Here is a 15,546-nt window from a genome sequence, read left to right as displayed (position 1 = left end):
CTGTCGAACTGAAGCCCTTCAGTTCTTACTAATGTGCAGGCTCTTCCAATTGGCTCTAGCCCCCCCCCCCCCCCCCCCCGATCTGCCTGCAGACTGGGTCTGTTTATTTGTGGTGTAATGCATTGGATTTTCATACTTTATCCTTGGACCCAGGACTGTGATGCTCCTCAGCAGGCCAGACGCCACAGGCAATGGATTTCAGGAATTGTGACTCTCTTGTGGCAAGTACATTGTACAGAGTGGTGTTTGATAGACATTTTATTTGTTCTAGTATATTCTGGCACTTCAAAAGGCGTTTATATGTTAAAAAGTATGAATGGTAAGAAGAATAAAATTGTCAGCCATTGGCAGTTTGTACACTATGTACTCATATATTTCTCAAAAGAAAAATCAAAAAATACCTGGAAAATAATAGAGATGCCACAGTGTGTAATAACTGACAGTAATGAACATAGTAGAACCAACATTTTTATTGGTGGTCATCTACAGTGTTGGTTTACACGGTTCTTCCCCATCTTGTCCACAGCTCGTGGTCTAGTGGCTAGCGTTGCTGTCTCCGGATCCTGGGTTCGATTCCTGGCCAGGTCGAGAACTGCCTCCACCCGGCAACTGGGTGTTTGTGTTGTCGTCCTCATTTCACCATCATTAATGAACATGGTGAGACTGAACTGTGTAAAGATAGGGACTTTGTATGGGTGCTGATAACTGCGCAGTTAAGTGCCCCACTAACCAAATATCATCATCATCTCCTCCACCTTTTACTCGTCTTTCAAGAGGCCTACTTTTTTCTGAGATTATTTCTGAAATCAGTGAAGGTATTTTAAATCTATCCTGCGACTCCAAGAAAATACGTATTTTTGTCACCAAACGTGTTTCGTTTTACTGAAATAAAATAACATCATTGGTCTTAATAAAACACATATATCATTTGGCTTGCTATCTCCATCTAAAAAACATTCACTACAAAAGATGTAAAGTTAGTACTTAAGATTTTTGCTCACGTCAGGTAGCGTCATCTGCTTGCAAGTTTTATTTAGACATTTCCTCGTTTGAACTATTGTTTCTTGTACCATATCTGCAAAGACAGATTGTCAACTTACATCTTAACTTACCCTTGAGATCTCATGCAACGATTGCAGATTCTAATGTTAGGCCCTGCACACCTATCCTGTGTATTGGGAAGCTCTGAGGAGTCTTGTACAATTTAAAAAAAAAAGTACATAAGACATTGTCAGTAACTTTGAACTGTCAGTTCCAACCCTGCTCTTAGCACAAAAATTGTTGTTTTGCTGAGCTGGGCCAGTTGCTATCTGCACCCACCCCAACACACCAGATACACACCGTACCCATGTCACGCAAACTTTCATTATTCCACCACCAGGATGTCCCGACAATGTGCCCATTGGAAATAACTGTAGGAAAAACGAAATTCTACTATGAAGAACGTTTACACTGGATGTACTCAGTTGCACAACCTGTAGTTATAATCATCACCTGCTACAAACAATGGGGAGGCACACAAAGTATGGAATTACAAAGACAGGGAGTGTTAATTGATGGCACCCAGTGAAACATTTCTGGACCCACTTTCTGGCTATCCACTACTATACAGGAACCTCTATTCTGAATCTTACCCACACCTCAATTTATTTATCCGACCAAAATCTAGAAATCCTACCTTTCCAGAACCTTACATACTTCAACAATATGACAGATCCGACCCTGCTTGCCTCTCTAGACGAAATGATAGCTATTCAGAATGGCCACATAACACAGATCATCATCTGGATCATGTGACAAAATACAGGATAGAGAACCACCGCTAACTCATAATGACAAGGACTTTTACCTCAGATATTTGTGTAATTATTGCTGTTATTGGCACTGTAGACTACCAGTTCAAATGAAAGGTCACCCAAATCCTGACACTGCACACCTTTAGCCTGCAGATTCCAAGCAGGATCCAAGGCAATGGACAGAATAACACTTAAGCAACAACCCAACAAGAAAACCAAGCATAAAATGTAATTGAACAGGACACCTAGTGTAAGCAGGCATAATTCAGCAGAGACTGTGACTGAAAAAATGTACTGCAAGTCACTGAAAACAACAGTGACTGTGTCCCAGTTTTTCCAGATCTAGGGAGCAGATTTCCATAGAAGGGAGGAAAATATAGAAACCCAAGACTCAGAACATAGGGTGGAGCCGAGGACGCCACTGGGCGAGGTAATGAGTACACATCACAACAGCCGTCACCCTGCCGAGTACACTGCTACATCATACTGCGCATCCAGCCAGCCAGAACAGTTACTATAAATGACCTATTGCCAGTTACGACACCTGGCTGCCTTTGGGAAGATATCAACACCTTAACAAATACGGTCACAACAAGAGGCTTTGGCATGATGCGCTAATAATGCTGCCTTCGCGCATTCGGCAGATGACATCGCATTTAAGTCCTATCCCACCATCATTCATCAGCGATCGTGGACTGTGATGTATGGTCAGTCCTTGATGCTCAGCCCCATGGACATAACGCAGTTGTCACTGCCACTGCTGGCCCCAAATCCCTGCTTACCACCTGAGTGCCTGCTCAGGCAGCTGCGAACCACCGTGCCACCAGATGAGGGGACGAAACGAGGAGTTGCAACCTGCCCTGCCCTCACTGGAAATATAACATGGATCTCCGGAACTCTTGGGCTCAGAGCATGACACTGCCAGAGCCTCCATCATTACAGCCTGCAGTGGTGTGAGCCAGCACTATGGGCCTTCCCACGACACAGCAATAGCAGCTGCTGCAAGCGTCTGGTCAGCAGTCAGGTCCAATGCATCCAGCCCTGTGGAATCAATGTATACCCGTAAATAAAGTAGCACTGCAGTCCTTAACCACCTTTCTCAATTGTTGGACCTCCTGCTTCATGGCAGCAACCCATTGGCTTGCCATCCGCTCACCTCCTACATTTCAAAACAACTATAACAGCATTTGCCTGGGGTGATTTATCAAAATCTCGGAAAATTGAAATCAGGATGGCTAAGCACATATTTGGATCGTCACCATCCTGAATGCAAGATCAGAGTGCCACTGCACCATCTCTCTCCATTTCACCATAACAAACTGTGTAAGCGTATTGTCATATTGCTGGCTTAGTTGCGGAGTATCTTTGCAGGCAGTGTGTTTGCAGAGTTGAGCATGGGACACTGAACTGTTATGTTGTGTTGTGGTAGTTCTGCATGCGAGAGGCTTTGTTACTATGGAAGTTCAAGTGTTACAGCAAGTGCTATTACAGTAAAGTGATGAAATATGAAAGTGATTCAGAGGGAAGTGCGTAATGATGTAATTAAAAATGAGCAGTGCCACTGATAACGTATTTGTGTATCTTTCGTTGCGTGTCGCACTGTACATCAATAATCCGCGCTGTGTTCGGCCGCTCAGAATGAACTAATGTCGATCAGCAATATAGTTTACCACAAAAGAGAGTATTCAAGTGCCAGTGTCTTGTAGTGAGCGTGAGAACGTGCGTTCAGTCATCGCGTTTTTGCATCATCAACAATCAGCCGCACCGCGACGGTTACGGGCACGCTCGTACAAGTGAGAACCGAAAACTGAAAAATTAACTTTATGAACAGTGTTATATTATTACTAGTGTCAAGGAGGACTGGTACCAGATATCTGTCTATGCGTGATGAGCATAAGAACTTTCGTTTGATCGTTCGCTTCCGCATCATCAACAATCACCCGCTTCGTGCCAGTTGCGCGTATGCTCGTCCAAGTGATATTGTGGACAGATAATCACCAAGTACTTAATTGGCATAGTCACTTATGACTTATAGAGTGTAAATAGTGCAACCTGTGATTTTCATATCGACTAAGAATATAGATGTTCATACCAGACATAGGACAGTGTTGTGCTTAACGTTGAATGGCTCCCTTAAACCCGCTTGCATATTTAGATACGTAATTTCAGGCAAGCCAGCAGCAGTGTGGAGCAGAACAGTACGACCGTTGCGGGATTATCAGGTACGTGGTGCGGATAGGGCGCAAGAAGCGGCAAGCAAAAACAGTTAGAGAGACACCCCCACCCCCCCCCCCCCCCCCACCACCATTTGTACCCCCAGGTGTGTTACAACTGGATGAGTTTGTTTTCATGTCAGCAGAAGTCACCAACATCCTCATAGAGGGGCAAGCCTTTTAACAAACTTTCCTTCTGTTAATCCAAAAATGTGAAGAAGTCACAGGCTGTGTGTGTCAACAAATACAAAGATGTTTCTAATTCTGTCTTCATGAACAAGTCTGAAAGAGAGATCTAGATAGTTTAATTATCAGTTTGTGTTTGTCACAGTGCTGCTGCTGCTACCAAATAAAATGTGGTGATGAATAAGGATATGACTGTCATCAAATGTTTACAAAGCAGTTACTGATTTCTTTCATACAGCCAGCAGCTAAAAATATGAACCCTTCTTTATTATTTTGTTGCAACAAAATTTCCACAAATACAGAAACTACAAACTGAAATTTAGAATCTATCTACCAAACTGACAAGTTTTCTTATTTTTACTGGGAATGAAACAAGACTGGGCTATGGGCAACTAGAAAAGTACAGTTGCTGCTGCTGTTCATTAACAAACTCTGTCTAATGTACAAAATGAAGATGAGAGTTTTGACAAAGTTCCCTATATGTCAATAACTTTTGACCTTTAAACATATCATCCACAAAATTTTAAAATTGCAATAAATAATATTGAAACATTTCTTCTGTTGAAACTAATACAGAAATCATTTTGATTGATAATTAATGTGTGTTACATACAATTTCTACAAAAAGGATGCAACAATACTGCACATTAACTTTAAATGCGAACATTTTAGGTTAGGCTTTACCGTGACTGTTATTGACATTAAATGAAACAAGTTTACTGTTACCAGTCTCCGTTTTACTTATCTCCAAGACGCATTTCAAAGGCTTAAACCTCCATCATTGGGTGGATTTACATTAGTTAGTATGACATTTGTGTGTGTATGTTGTGTCAAGATTTTTTGGAGGAACTTGTGGCACTGTCTCCATTGGTCACAGGTTCCTTTCGCTGTAGTAACACATCACATTTAATACTGCACGTTTTTAAGTACATCAAAGCGAAGCCACGGTCTATAGTGAAACATTCAAATCGGGATATGGTGCATACTGCATAATGAAACAAATTAATGCAAGCAAAACAACCAATCGACCCTATTACATTTACATATAAAGAGCAAACGAAAGTGAAGCAGTTGGTTATTAATTTCTCCTGTGCAGCAAATCAGGTTGTTTTTATGAAGAGAAAGTGCAATAGTTGAGATGACTTTTCATGCACTTACTTTGAACTTTTGTATTTTTGTGTTTATTTCTTTAGGACGTCCTATATCCCTTCCATGAAGATCTTCACTGTCGAAGTACTCCTCAGGGCTTATGTTACATGGGTTCCCCACATGACAGTATTCCTCCTGGAAAACGAAGTTAAGTAAATACAGTCACTGGCAGATTATATGCAGCAAAACATAAGTTAGATCTAAACTACATGAGTAATTTTATCAATTGTGAAGAATTACTACCTGCTTATCATTCTAAAATGGGAAATTATTTTGTGACACCCATTAAATCATCACATTAGTACCTACAAGTGCTTTATTTATTGTTCCAGTGTCTCATTTCCAAACAAAATTGATTGGAAATTACAGGGTCACAATTCCTAAACTATATGAAATAAAACTGTCATGACTTCTGAACAGTTTGCATTATAATGTTTAAACTGCACAGTTGGCCACAGGGCATGATGGGAATTAGTATGTGTATGCATGGTTTGGTTTAGCGACAAAGCCCATTTTCACTTGGATGTGTTTGCCAACAATCAAAGTTGGTGCGTTTGGGTGACAGAGAATCCGCATTCTGCAATCAAGTAGTCTCTTCACCCTCAACGGGTGAGTTCTCCTGGATGGCACGGTGTCTACTGAAAGGTACATGAAGGTTTTGGAAGATGATTTCATCCCCATCACCCAAAGTGACATTGATTTTGACAAGATGTGATTCGGGCATGAAAGAGATTGACCCCACTGAAGCAGGAGTGTGTTTGATGTCCTGGAAGAGTGCTCTGGGGACCGCATTCCGGCTCTGGGGTACTCAGAGACCACTGGCATGGGCCTCGATTGGCCACCATATTGTCTGGACCTGAACACATGCAACTCCTTTTTGTGGGGCTATATTAAATACAAGGTGTACAGCAATAAACCCAGCACCAATGTTGAGCTGCAAACAGCCATTCAGGAGCTCATCAACAGAACTGACATTCTGACACTTCAGTGGGTCAAGCAGAATATCGCTATTCATCAGCACCACATCATTGTCAATGATGGCAGGCATATCGAACATGTCATAACCTAAACTGAATATCTTTAGTGACCTTTACATGTTGAATAATGTATGTACATGTAGTAGTTCATAACTAATTTCCGCTTTTTTTTTCTTTTCTTTTTTTTCCCTACAGTTCAATAATTGTCACCCTGTATGCAAGCAACACAACATGGTGAAAATTGCCTCTATTTTTATCACATGCAAATAAGTTTTGTTATTTGATTAACGAATATAAGAACACCACATCATCATCTAAGTAAGGTCATAACATGGAAAGTAAAGACAATAATACACAAAAAAGATATGATGGGCTGGCGAGGGCAGAAGCAGTGACTAACTGGTTAGTTCTTTAGTTCTGTTACTCGTTGGTTGATTTCTGGGGTTTGAAGGGACCAGACTAGAAAGGCCATTGGTACCTTTTTCCATTAACATGAAACACCCATAAGGAAGAAAAACAAGCAATGGAGAGGACAAGGGACAACAAAGAACAAGGAAGACAGACAAAGACCAGAAAAGAATTAAAAGCACACAGTGTGTTACAGTGGCTGGCCAATCATGGGAGGGGTGGGTGGAAAAAAGAAAACCATAGGCCCAAAAAAGCAAAAAAACTACCCCTTAGATCGCGCGATAAAAGCCCCCTGCTTGAAGAAAACTCAAAACTAAGCCTGCCATTGCAGCAGGGAGCGTATCAGGCAGTGAAAACGTCTGCATGAGTGCAGTTAAAAGCGGATAGGCCAACAAGATGTGGACCACTGTCAATGCTGATCCACAGCAACATAGAGGTGGGTTTTCGCACTGCAATAAATGACCGTGTGTCAGCCAGGAGGGCCAATGCGTAGCCAGTAGAGAAAAATTGAGTCCTTCCGAGAGGATGGCAAGAGGAAGCGCCACAAACCTGTATTCTCCTTGATGACCTGAAGTTTGTTGGGGAAAGGCAGGGTGCGCCATTCATCACCCCAAGTACCAAGGACTTTTTGCCGCAATACTGACTGGAGATGTCATTCCGGAAGGCCAATCTCCAGTGCTGGTCCACTGATAGCCTGTTTGGCCAGCATGTCAACACATTCATTACCCGGAATGCCGACATGACTTGCGGTCCACACAAAAACCACAGAGAGGCCGCAACAGGCAAGAGTATGGATGGACTCCTGGATAGCCAGACAAGTGTGGAAAACACTGGTCGATAGCTCATAAACCACTCAGGGAGTCACTACAGTTAACAAAGGACTCACCTGAGCAGGAGCGGATATACTCCAGGGCGCGAGAGATGGCTACAAGCTCTGCAGTGAATACACTGCAGCCATCCAGCAATGAGTGTTGTTCAGAGTGTTTCCCAAGAGTAATGGCATAACCAACTCAACCAGCAACCATTGAACCGTCGGTATAGACTACGATAGAGCCAGGAAACGCAGCAAGGATGGAAAGAAAGCATCAGCGGAGGGCCTCAGGAGGGACTGAGTCTTTCGGGCCCTGTGCTAAATCCAGTTGAAGGTATGGGCGGGGCACACACCAAGGGGGTATGCGCATATGGGCCTGGAAAAGAGGTGGGAGAGGGAAAAACTCAAGTCCAGAGAGAAGAGACCGGACACGAACCGCAATCGGACACCCTGAACAGGGCCGCCGTTCCGGAAGATGGACGACTGAGTTCGTGAACAGGAGATGGTAATTGGGATGCCCGGGCAATTACAAACATGCGCAGCTTAAGGGGCCAGCAGTCGTTGGCGCCGGATCCGCAACGGAGGGACACAAGCCTCCACAAGTAGACTGTCGACAGGGCTCGTGCAGAAAGCCCCAGTTGCGAGTCGGATCCCGCAGTGAAGGATGGGGGTCAAGCAACGGCAATGCTGAAGGCATTTGGATGCCCGGGCAAGCTACAAACACGTGCAGCATAAGTAGCCAGCAGTCATTGGTGCCAGATCCGCAATGGAGGGCCACCGGCCTCCACAAGTATTCTGTTTACAGGGCTTAAGCGGAAAGCCACAGTTGCGAGTCGGAAGTATGGGGTCAAGCAACCACAACATGGTAGGTGAAGCCAAACCATAAGCCAGGCTCCCATAATCAAGACGGGACTGAGTCAACGCATGATACAGTTGGAGAAGGGTAGACCGATTGGCATCCCAGCTGGGGTGACTCAAGCAATGAAGAGCATTAAGATGACACCAGCAGGTTTGTTGAAGTTGTAAAATATGAGGGAGCCAAGTGAACCGGGTAGCAAATAGCAAGCCCAAAAACCGATGGGTCTCCACCACGGCAAGAGGTTCGCCGTCAAGATAAAGCTGCGGCTCAGGGTGAACAGTGCGATGCCAGCAGCAATGCATGACGCAAGTCTTGGCGACCGAGAACTGGAAGCCGTGCGTGATGGCCCAAGACTGCGCCCTGCGGATAGTGCCCTGTAGTTGCCATTCAGCAACCGCAATACCAGTGGAGCTATAGTACAGGCAAAAGTCATCAGCATACAAAGAAGCTGATACGGATGTTCCCACAGCCGCAGCTAGCCCATTGATAGCAACCAAAAATAGGGAGACACTCAAGACAGAGCCTTGCAGGACCTCATTCTCCTGGACTCGAGTGGAACTATGGGAGGGACAAACTTGCATGCAGAAGGAACAAAGCAACAGAAAATTTTGAATAAAAATCGGGAGCGGGCCCCTAAAACCCTACCCATGAAGTGTGGTGAGGATGTGATGTTGCCATGTTGTATCGTATGCCTTCCGTATGTCAAAAAAGACGGCAACCAGATGCTGACGGCAGGCAAATGCCATACGGATGGCAGACCAGATTATCGGTCAAGTAGCCAACTCAACCTCCAGCTCACCATGCGTTCGAGCAAATTTCACAGAACGTTGGTGATGCAAATGGGGTGGTAGCTGCCTACCTCCAGTGAGTTCTTGCCAGGCTTCAGCACTGATATGATAATGCTTTCTGCCATTGAGATGGGAACTCACCCTCAACCCACATACGGTTCAAAAGGTCTAGGAGGCGTCGCTGGCAGGCCACCAAGAGGTGTTTGAGCATTTGATAGTGGATGCGATCTGGCTCAGAAGCCGTATCAGGGCAAGCGGCTAGGGAACTTTGGAATTTCCACTCACTGAATGGAGCATTGTATGATTCGGGGTTGTGCATATGGAATGAACCGCTCCAATGTTCCAACTGCTGTTTCAGGGAGCAGAAGGCCAGTGGGTAAGTCATAGCAGCAGAACTCTGAGCATAATTCTCTGCAATCGTGTCTGATTCAGTACAAACTGCTCCATTCAGGGAAAGCCCAGGTACGCTGACAGGGATCTGATACCCATAGAGATACCTTATCTTGGCACAAAGGATGGGACAGTGCAGGAGACAAGAAGTAGGCAACCTGTAAGAAGTTGGGTGCAAAGCCCGCTACATGACAAAAGTGGCATGCAAGATCTTCGCGCATGATGGACAAACAAAAAACACCACATAAGGTATCCTTCCCCAAATGGCACGCACTAGCAACAGAAATTTGCAACACACACAGGCCGAAACGTTTGAGACTCCTTTTAGTAGCCTCTTACGACAGGCAGGAATACCTCGGGCCTATAATTAGCCCTGGACCCGCAGGGGGCAGTTCTGTTACTGACTAAAAACTTGTTAGTGCTCATACTAACAAATCATAGTTATACAGTTATACCACTATATAACATATAACTTGTTACTTCACCAGCTTATCCTAAAAGTCAATGTTTTTTACACCACCCTCTTACAATAACAAAATATTTTCTCCTCAAACAAGGAGAAGGGGGAGGTGGGTGGGGGGTGGGGGGCAGGGGGAGGAACCTCTTGCTTTTTCTGTCATAAATGATTTCCTTATGTTAAAAAAAATCTGTAACGCCTGAAGTGTAGGATTTTTTTAAACTACATCTCTGTAACATTTACAGTGCTAACTTTTTCTAAAACCAGTGAGAAACGCAAAGCCTGACATTCAGTTTTACTGTGCTGGCTCAGACAGTTTCTATATCTGCATGCTAAAAATGAAGCCATGTTTAATAATTTATACTTTCTGGTATGTTCAGACCCTCTACCATTTCTCTGTTTGTTTCTTTTGTTACAATCTAGCAGTCTTTCACTGATGAAATTCTCACAGAGTTTATAGCTCTGTATTGGACAAGCTACCCCTCAACTATTGACACATAGGGAGTCATGTGCATCGGAATCAAATACAAAAGGCACAATGCAGAATTAAGTACAAGAAGACTGAGTCATCTTACCGTCTATGTTTTGATCCTGTGAGACCAGTTTTAGATTCCGATGCTTCACTTCAGGTTTACTGTATCCCTTGGACCTTCACTTTGACGATGAAACACAAAAATTGCATCGGAATTAAATAGAAAAGACACAATGCCGACTTAAGTACAAGAAGACTGACTTTTCTTAGTGTCTATGTTGTGAGCCTATCCTGTATCACCAGTTTTAGATTCCGATGCACAACTGCAGTTTTACTGTATCCCTTGGACCTTCACATTGACTATGAAACACAGAAATTGCATCGGAATTAAATACAAAAGACACAATGCCAACTTAAGTACAAGAAGACTTCGTCTTCTCACCCTCTATGCTTTGAGTCTTTCCTGTGAGACCAGTTTTAGATTCCGATGCTTCTCTTGAGGTTTACTGTATACCTCGGATTTTCACATTGACAATGCAACACTGAAATTGCATCGGAATTAAATACATAAGGCACAATGCCGACTGAAGTACCAGAAGACTGAGTCTTCTTACCGTCTTTGTTTTGAGCCTTTCCTGTGAGACCAGTTTTAGATTTTGATGCTTCACTTCAGGTTTACTGTATCCCTTGGACCTTCACTTTGAAGATGAAACACAAAAATTGCATCGGTATTAAATACAAAAGGCACAATGCCGACTTAAGTACAAGAAGACTGAGTCTTCTTACCGTCTATGTTTTGAGCCTTTCCTGTGAGACCAGTTTTAGATTCCAATGCTTCACTTCATGTTTACTGTATCCCTTGGACCTTCACTTTGACGATGAAACTCTGAAATAGCATCGGAATTGAATACAAAGACACAATGCCGACTTAAGTACAAGAAGACAGTCTTCTTACTGTCCATGCTTTGAGCCTTTCCTGTGTCACCAGTTTTAGATTCCGATGCACAACTGCAGGTTTACTGTATCCCTTGGACCCTCACATTGATGATGAAACACAGAAATTGCATCGGTATTAAATACAAAAGGCACAATGCCGACTTAAGCACATAGTACTCACTGTGCATTGGCGAATGCGTAATCAGTATAGAGAGGTTTAAGCGATAAAAGTTGATACCTATAAAAACTGGACAAGATTGAAATACAAAGCTGTGATATGCTTACATTGAATTTGAATACATCCTTTATGTCCTGCTGTTATTGGCAGAGGTACTTACATTTAATGAAATCGGTCAGTGGGGAAAAGAACTAAGACACTTTTTAGCGATTTTCACTTTTTTTACATACATGTATTAAACAGACCAAGCCGCACCTTACTGTTACGAAATGAACTATGTTTGGCTTCTTCCTGTGGGAATAACACGAGTTCAATTTGTTATATGCTGAGGAGAAAGTAATCAAGTCAGTGAATTAGTTCCTTTCTCCGCCGCATGTTGCGTCCTGCCAATGAGCTTGCACTACGCCACCTTCAAACTACGTAGTGTTGGCTTGTACCAGGCAGGTGCAGAAAGTGTAACAAAACACTAACTTGGTGCCAACTTAGTGATGAGTCATGGTTATTGTTGATTGTTGTTGTAAGTTATAGAATGCCATCTTTCAAGATGTCTCCCAAATGAAAGCGAAATGAAAGTGAACACAAGAAGAAGGGAATCAAGGAGTCAGAGTTTACAGGTTGCCATATAATGACTATAGTGGGAAAGCAGTTTTTGGAAAATCTGCCAGTGCTGATTGCTGGTAAGGTATCAGTATTGATAGTTAACCATTCAACAAATTAAGTGTAATTAAATTCCATAGAATGTACTACATGCTTTGCGATTACTTAATAAATTACAGGTGCCGAATGGAATGTTTCCAACATATCAGTGAGGATGATTGCACTGAGATGCTTTCAAACTTTTTAAACATGGAAAAAAATAGTCAGGATATTTATCTACTAGGGTTAATTATGGCAGGTGACTTTACGAAAAGAAGGCCACGAAATGTCGTCAATAACATGGATAGCATCAACAAACAACATTCCTTTGTTTACCATGCCATTGTCTGTAGTAGAAGAGTTTGTGTCTGCAAACATGCTTTTCTCAGTCTTCATGCTGTATCACAGAAATGTGTTTTTCGTATTTGCCAGTTACTAGTTAACGATCAAATTTCACGGGACATGGGTAGGACAAATCCATGCACAACCAAAATTTCAGAAAATGTAATAAATTTGATAGATAGCCACATCGCATCTTTCCCAATCAAAGACACTCATTATGCTGGGAAGGAAATGAAATACCTAGATACGCACTTGGATCTGAAAACTATGCAGGCAATATTCCTTATAAAGTACCCAGAAGTAAATGTGAAACAGACTTCTATAGGAAACATTTTCATGAAATTTACAATTTCCCTTTCAGTCATCCCCAAATTGATATATCTGGCAAACATGAGGCAAGAACTGCAGTAGTAAAAGAGCTACACAACTTGAACTGGATATTCACAAATGGCGCAGCAGGACATTTTATAAATTCATTAATATAACTAAGCAAGAATGCACGGGCAGGGATGACACGGTTGGACTAACTTTCAACTCCATGCAAAACTCTCCTCTGCCAAACCTCCCAGTGCAGGAAACATTCTATCTATGTCAGCTGTGAGTTAATCTTTTCTGCATTTATGACACAAATTCTAGGCATTCCATGGTGTGCTAGTATCATGAAGGTGAAGTGAAAAACGGATAAAATGAGGTCTGTCCATTCCTGTACCACTACACTGAAAGCTATGTATGGAAGAATGTTACAGAAGTACACCTGTTCTCAGACTGGAGCATCTGGTCTAAATAAAAATAATACCGTGGTAAGGATGCACCTTGCACTGAAAGATACTGAAACTTTTTTAAAAAAATCACTCATATAATGATTCTCTCAGATGCTGCAAATGATACACTTAAATATTATTTTTGTCTGGGCTCAAACCAAAATGCAACCAGGCTCCAAACTATCTTTGATAGATTGGTTTGAATTCAAGTAATGAGTAAATCTGCAGGCTCATATTTCTGAGTAGGTTACACACTCTTCTGACACAACAACTCTTTCGTGATACCAGCATCATATTTGAAATTCTTGGGTGGGTTACAAGTAATGCAAGATAGCCAAAAAGAAGATAATACAAACAATATTGCTGAGGTTTCAATCTCCTCCTTCAGAAATACCTGCACATACGTGAGCACACATACCCAGACACATACACCTGCACTGTCTCCCAGCCAATTGACCAATTTCAGGGAGGGGAGGGTGATGAATGGGAGAGACAGGCAGCAAAGAAATGTGGTAGTTATGTGGCACCAGAGATTCTGTCTTGGTACAGCACGAGAAGTTGCCTGAAGCATCCAATGAATTGGAGAAGTGGGTCAAGGTATACAGAGGACGGGGTACACGGGACTAGGGAAACCAATGACGGAAAAGTGTGGGTGTAGATTAAAGCAGAGTAGTGGAAAGTGTATGAACAGTGGTAAAGAATGGTATGAGGTACAAGAAAAAGATTGATGTCAGAAGGATTCCAAGATTGCATAGTGTGTAAGTAAGAACAGTTACCACCCTGATAATTCACATAAGCTGGTACTTGAGAGGGATCCAGATCTCACCACATGTGAAGTAGCTTTTGAGGTGAGCATATAGTGCTCAGGAGCATATTCTGCATGTTGCTTAACTTTGGTCTCGGCCATAGTGATGATTCTTTTGGGGGAACAGCTGGTGGATGGTTACGTAAGCCCACATAACAGGCTATGCAGAGGTTATGGAAAAGTTTGTATGTAACAAATGGTGCGAATTCAGTGTTATACAAGGATGGAGAAGGGTATTTCGTAGGTTACATGGGTGACACAACAGCAATTTGAGAAAGTTGGGATGGTTGTTCCTTATTTCAAGGCACAACGAAAGGTAGTCGAAGTCCTGGCACAGTAGGTGGCTTTGTTGTTCCAGTCCAAAATGATATTGGGTAATGAGAGATGTGCTCCTTTGTAACTGGCTCACGAGAGTGGTTGGATAGTTAGGGCATGTGAGAATATGGCACGGAAGATATTTTGGTGGACTTGGTTTATAGTTTACTGCCTGTATGGTAAGGCACTATTTAAAGACCTTCAACATATTGGCCAAAGGTTGCTCGTCTCAGTAAATGTATTGTCCATGCCATGGATGACCACACCATATGAGAAAGACTTTTTAGCATGGAAGGGTTGGCAATTATTTAAGAGGAAATACTACGTGACACTTGGTGGGCATGGTGTGGGACAAAGGTTTCTGTGGAGCCACTGGACAGGTGGAGTTCAATGTTCAGGGGGTTAGCACACTTTATTTATTCATATCAAAAGTGCTGAATACAAAGCAGAGAAAAGAGAAAAAACAGACTAAATACATAAAATTAATACACGCAAAGGAAATATGCATACAATGTGAGGCAGTTAGTGGCATACAATAATAGTTATATATCAACAGATTAAAAATTCTAAATACGAGGTGCATTCAAGTTGTAAGGCCTCCGATTTTTTTTCTCCGGACTGGAAAGAGATAGAAACATGCGCATTGTTTCAAATGAGGCCGCGTTCATTGTCAATACGTCCCAGAGATGGCAGCACCGTACAGCAGATGGAATTTTACCGCCAGCGGTGAGAATGAGAACTGTTTTGAATACTTAAAATGGTGACGTTTTCCTTACTTGAACAGCGTGCAATCATTCGTTTTCTGAATTTGCGTGGTGTGAAACCAATTGAAATTCATCGACAGTTGAAGGAGACATGTGGTGATGGAGTTATGGATGTGTCGAAAGTACGTTCGTGGGTGCGACAGTTTAATGAAGGCATAACATCGTGTGACAACAAACCGAAACAACCTCGGATTTGCACAAGCCGGTCTGACGACATGATCGAGAAAGTGGAGAGAATTGTTTCGGGGGATCGCCGAATGACTGTTGAACAGATCGCCTCCAGAGTTGGCATTTCTGTGGGTT

General features: G+C 42.7%; 1 protein-coding gene across 2 annotated transcripts in view; it reads right to left on the bottom strand.

Annotated features, from left to right (window-relative positions):
- LOC124716086 (ankyrin repeat domain-containing protein 13D) overlaps positions 1-15,546 on the bottom strand; it is a 141,501-nt gene that overhangs the window by 30,640 nt on the left and 95,315 nt on the right. For both annotated transcript variants that reach the window (XM_047243144.1, XM_047243145.1), the window contains one exon: positions 5,354-5,479. In XM_047243144.1, the coding sequence (XP_047099100.1) occupies positions 5,354-5,479 (126 nt within the window). The remainder of the gene's footprint in view (positions 1-5,353; positions 5,480-15,546) is intronic.

This window comes from Schistocerca piceifrons, chromosome 1 (assembly GCF_021461385.2).
Source record: "Schistocerca piceifrons isolate TAMUIC-IGC-003096 chromosome 1, iqSchPice1.1, whole genome shotgun sequence".
NCBI lineage: Eukaryota > Metazoa > Arthropoda > Insecta > Orthoptera > Acrididae > Schistocerca > Schistocerca piceifrons.
The sequence above is the reverse complement of the archived record's forward strand: the minus strand, read 5'-3'. Positions and strand labels throughout refer to the sequence as shown.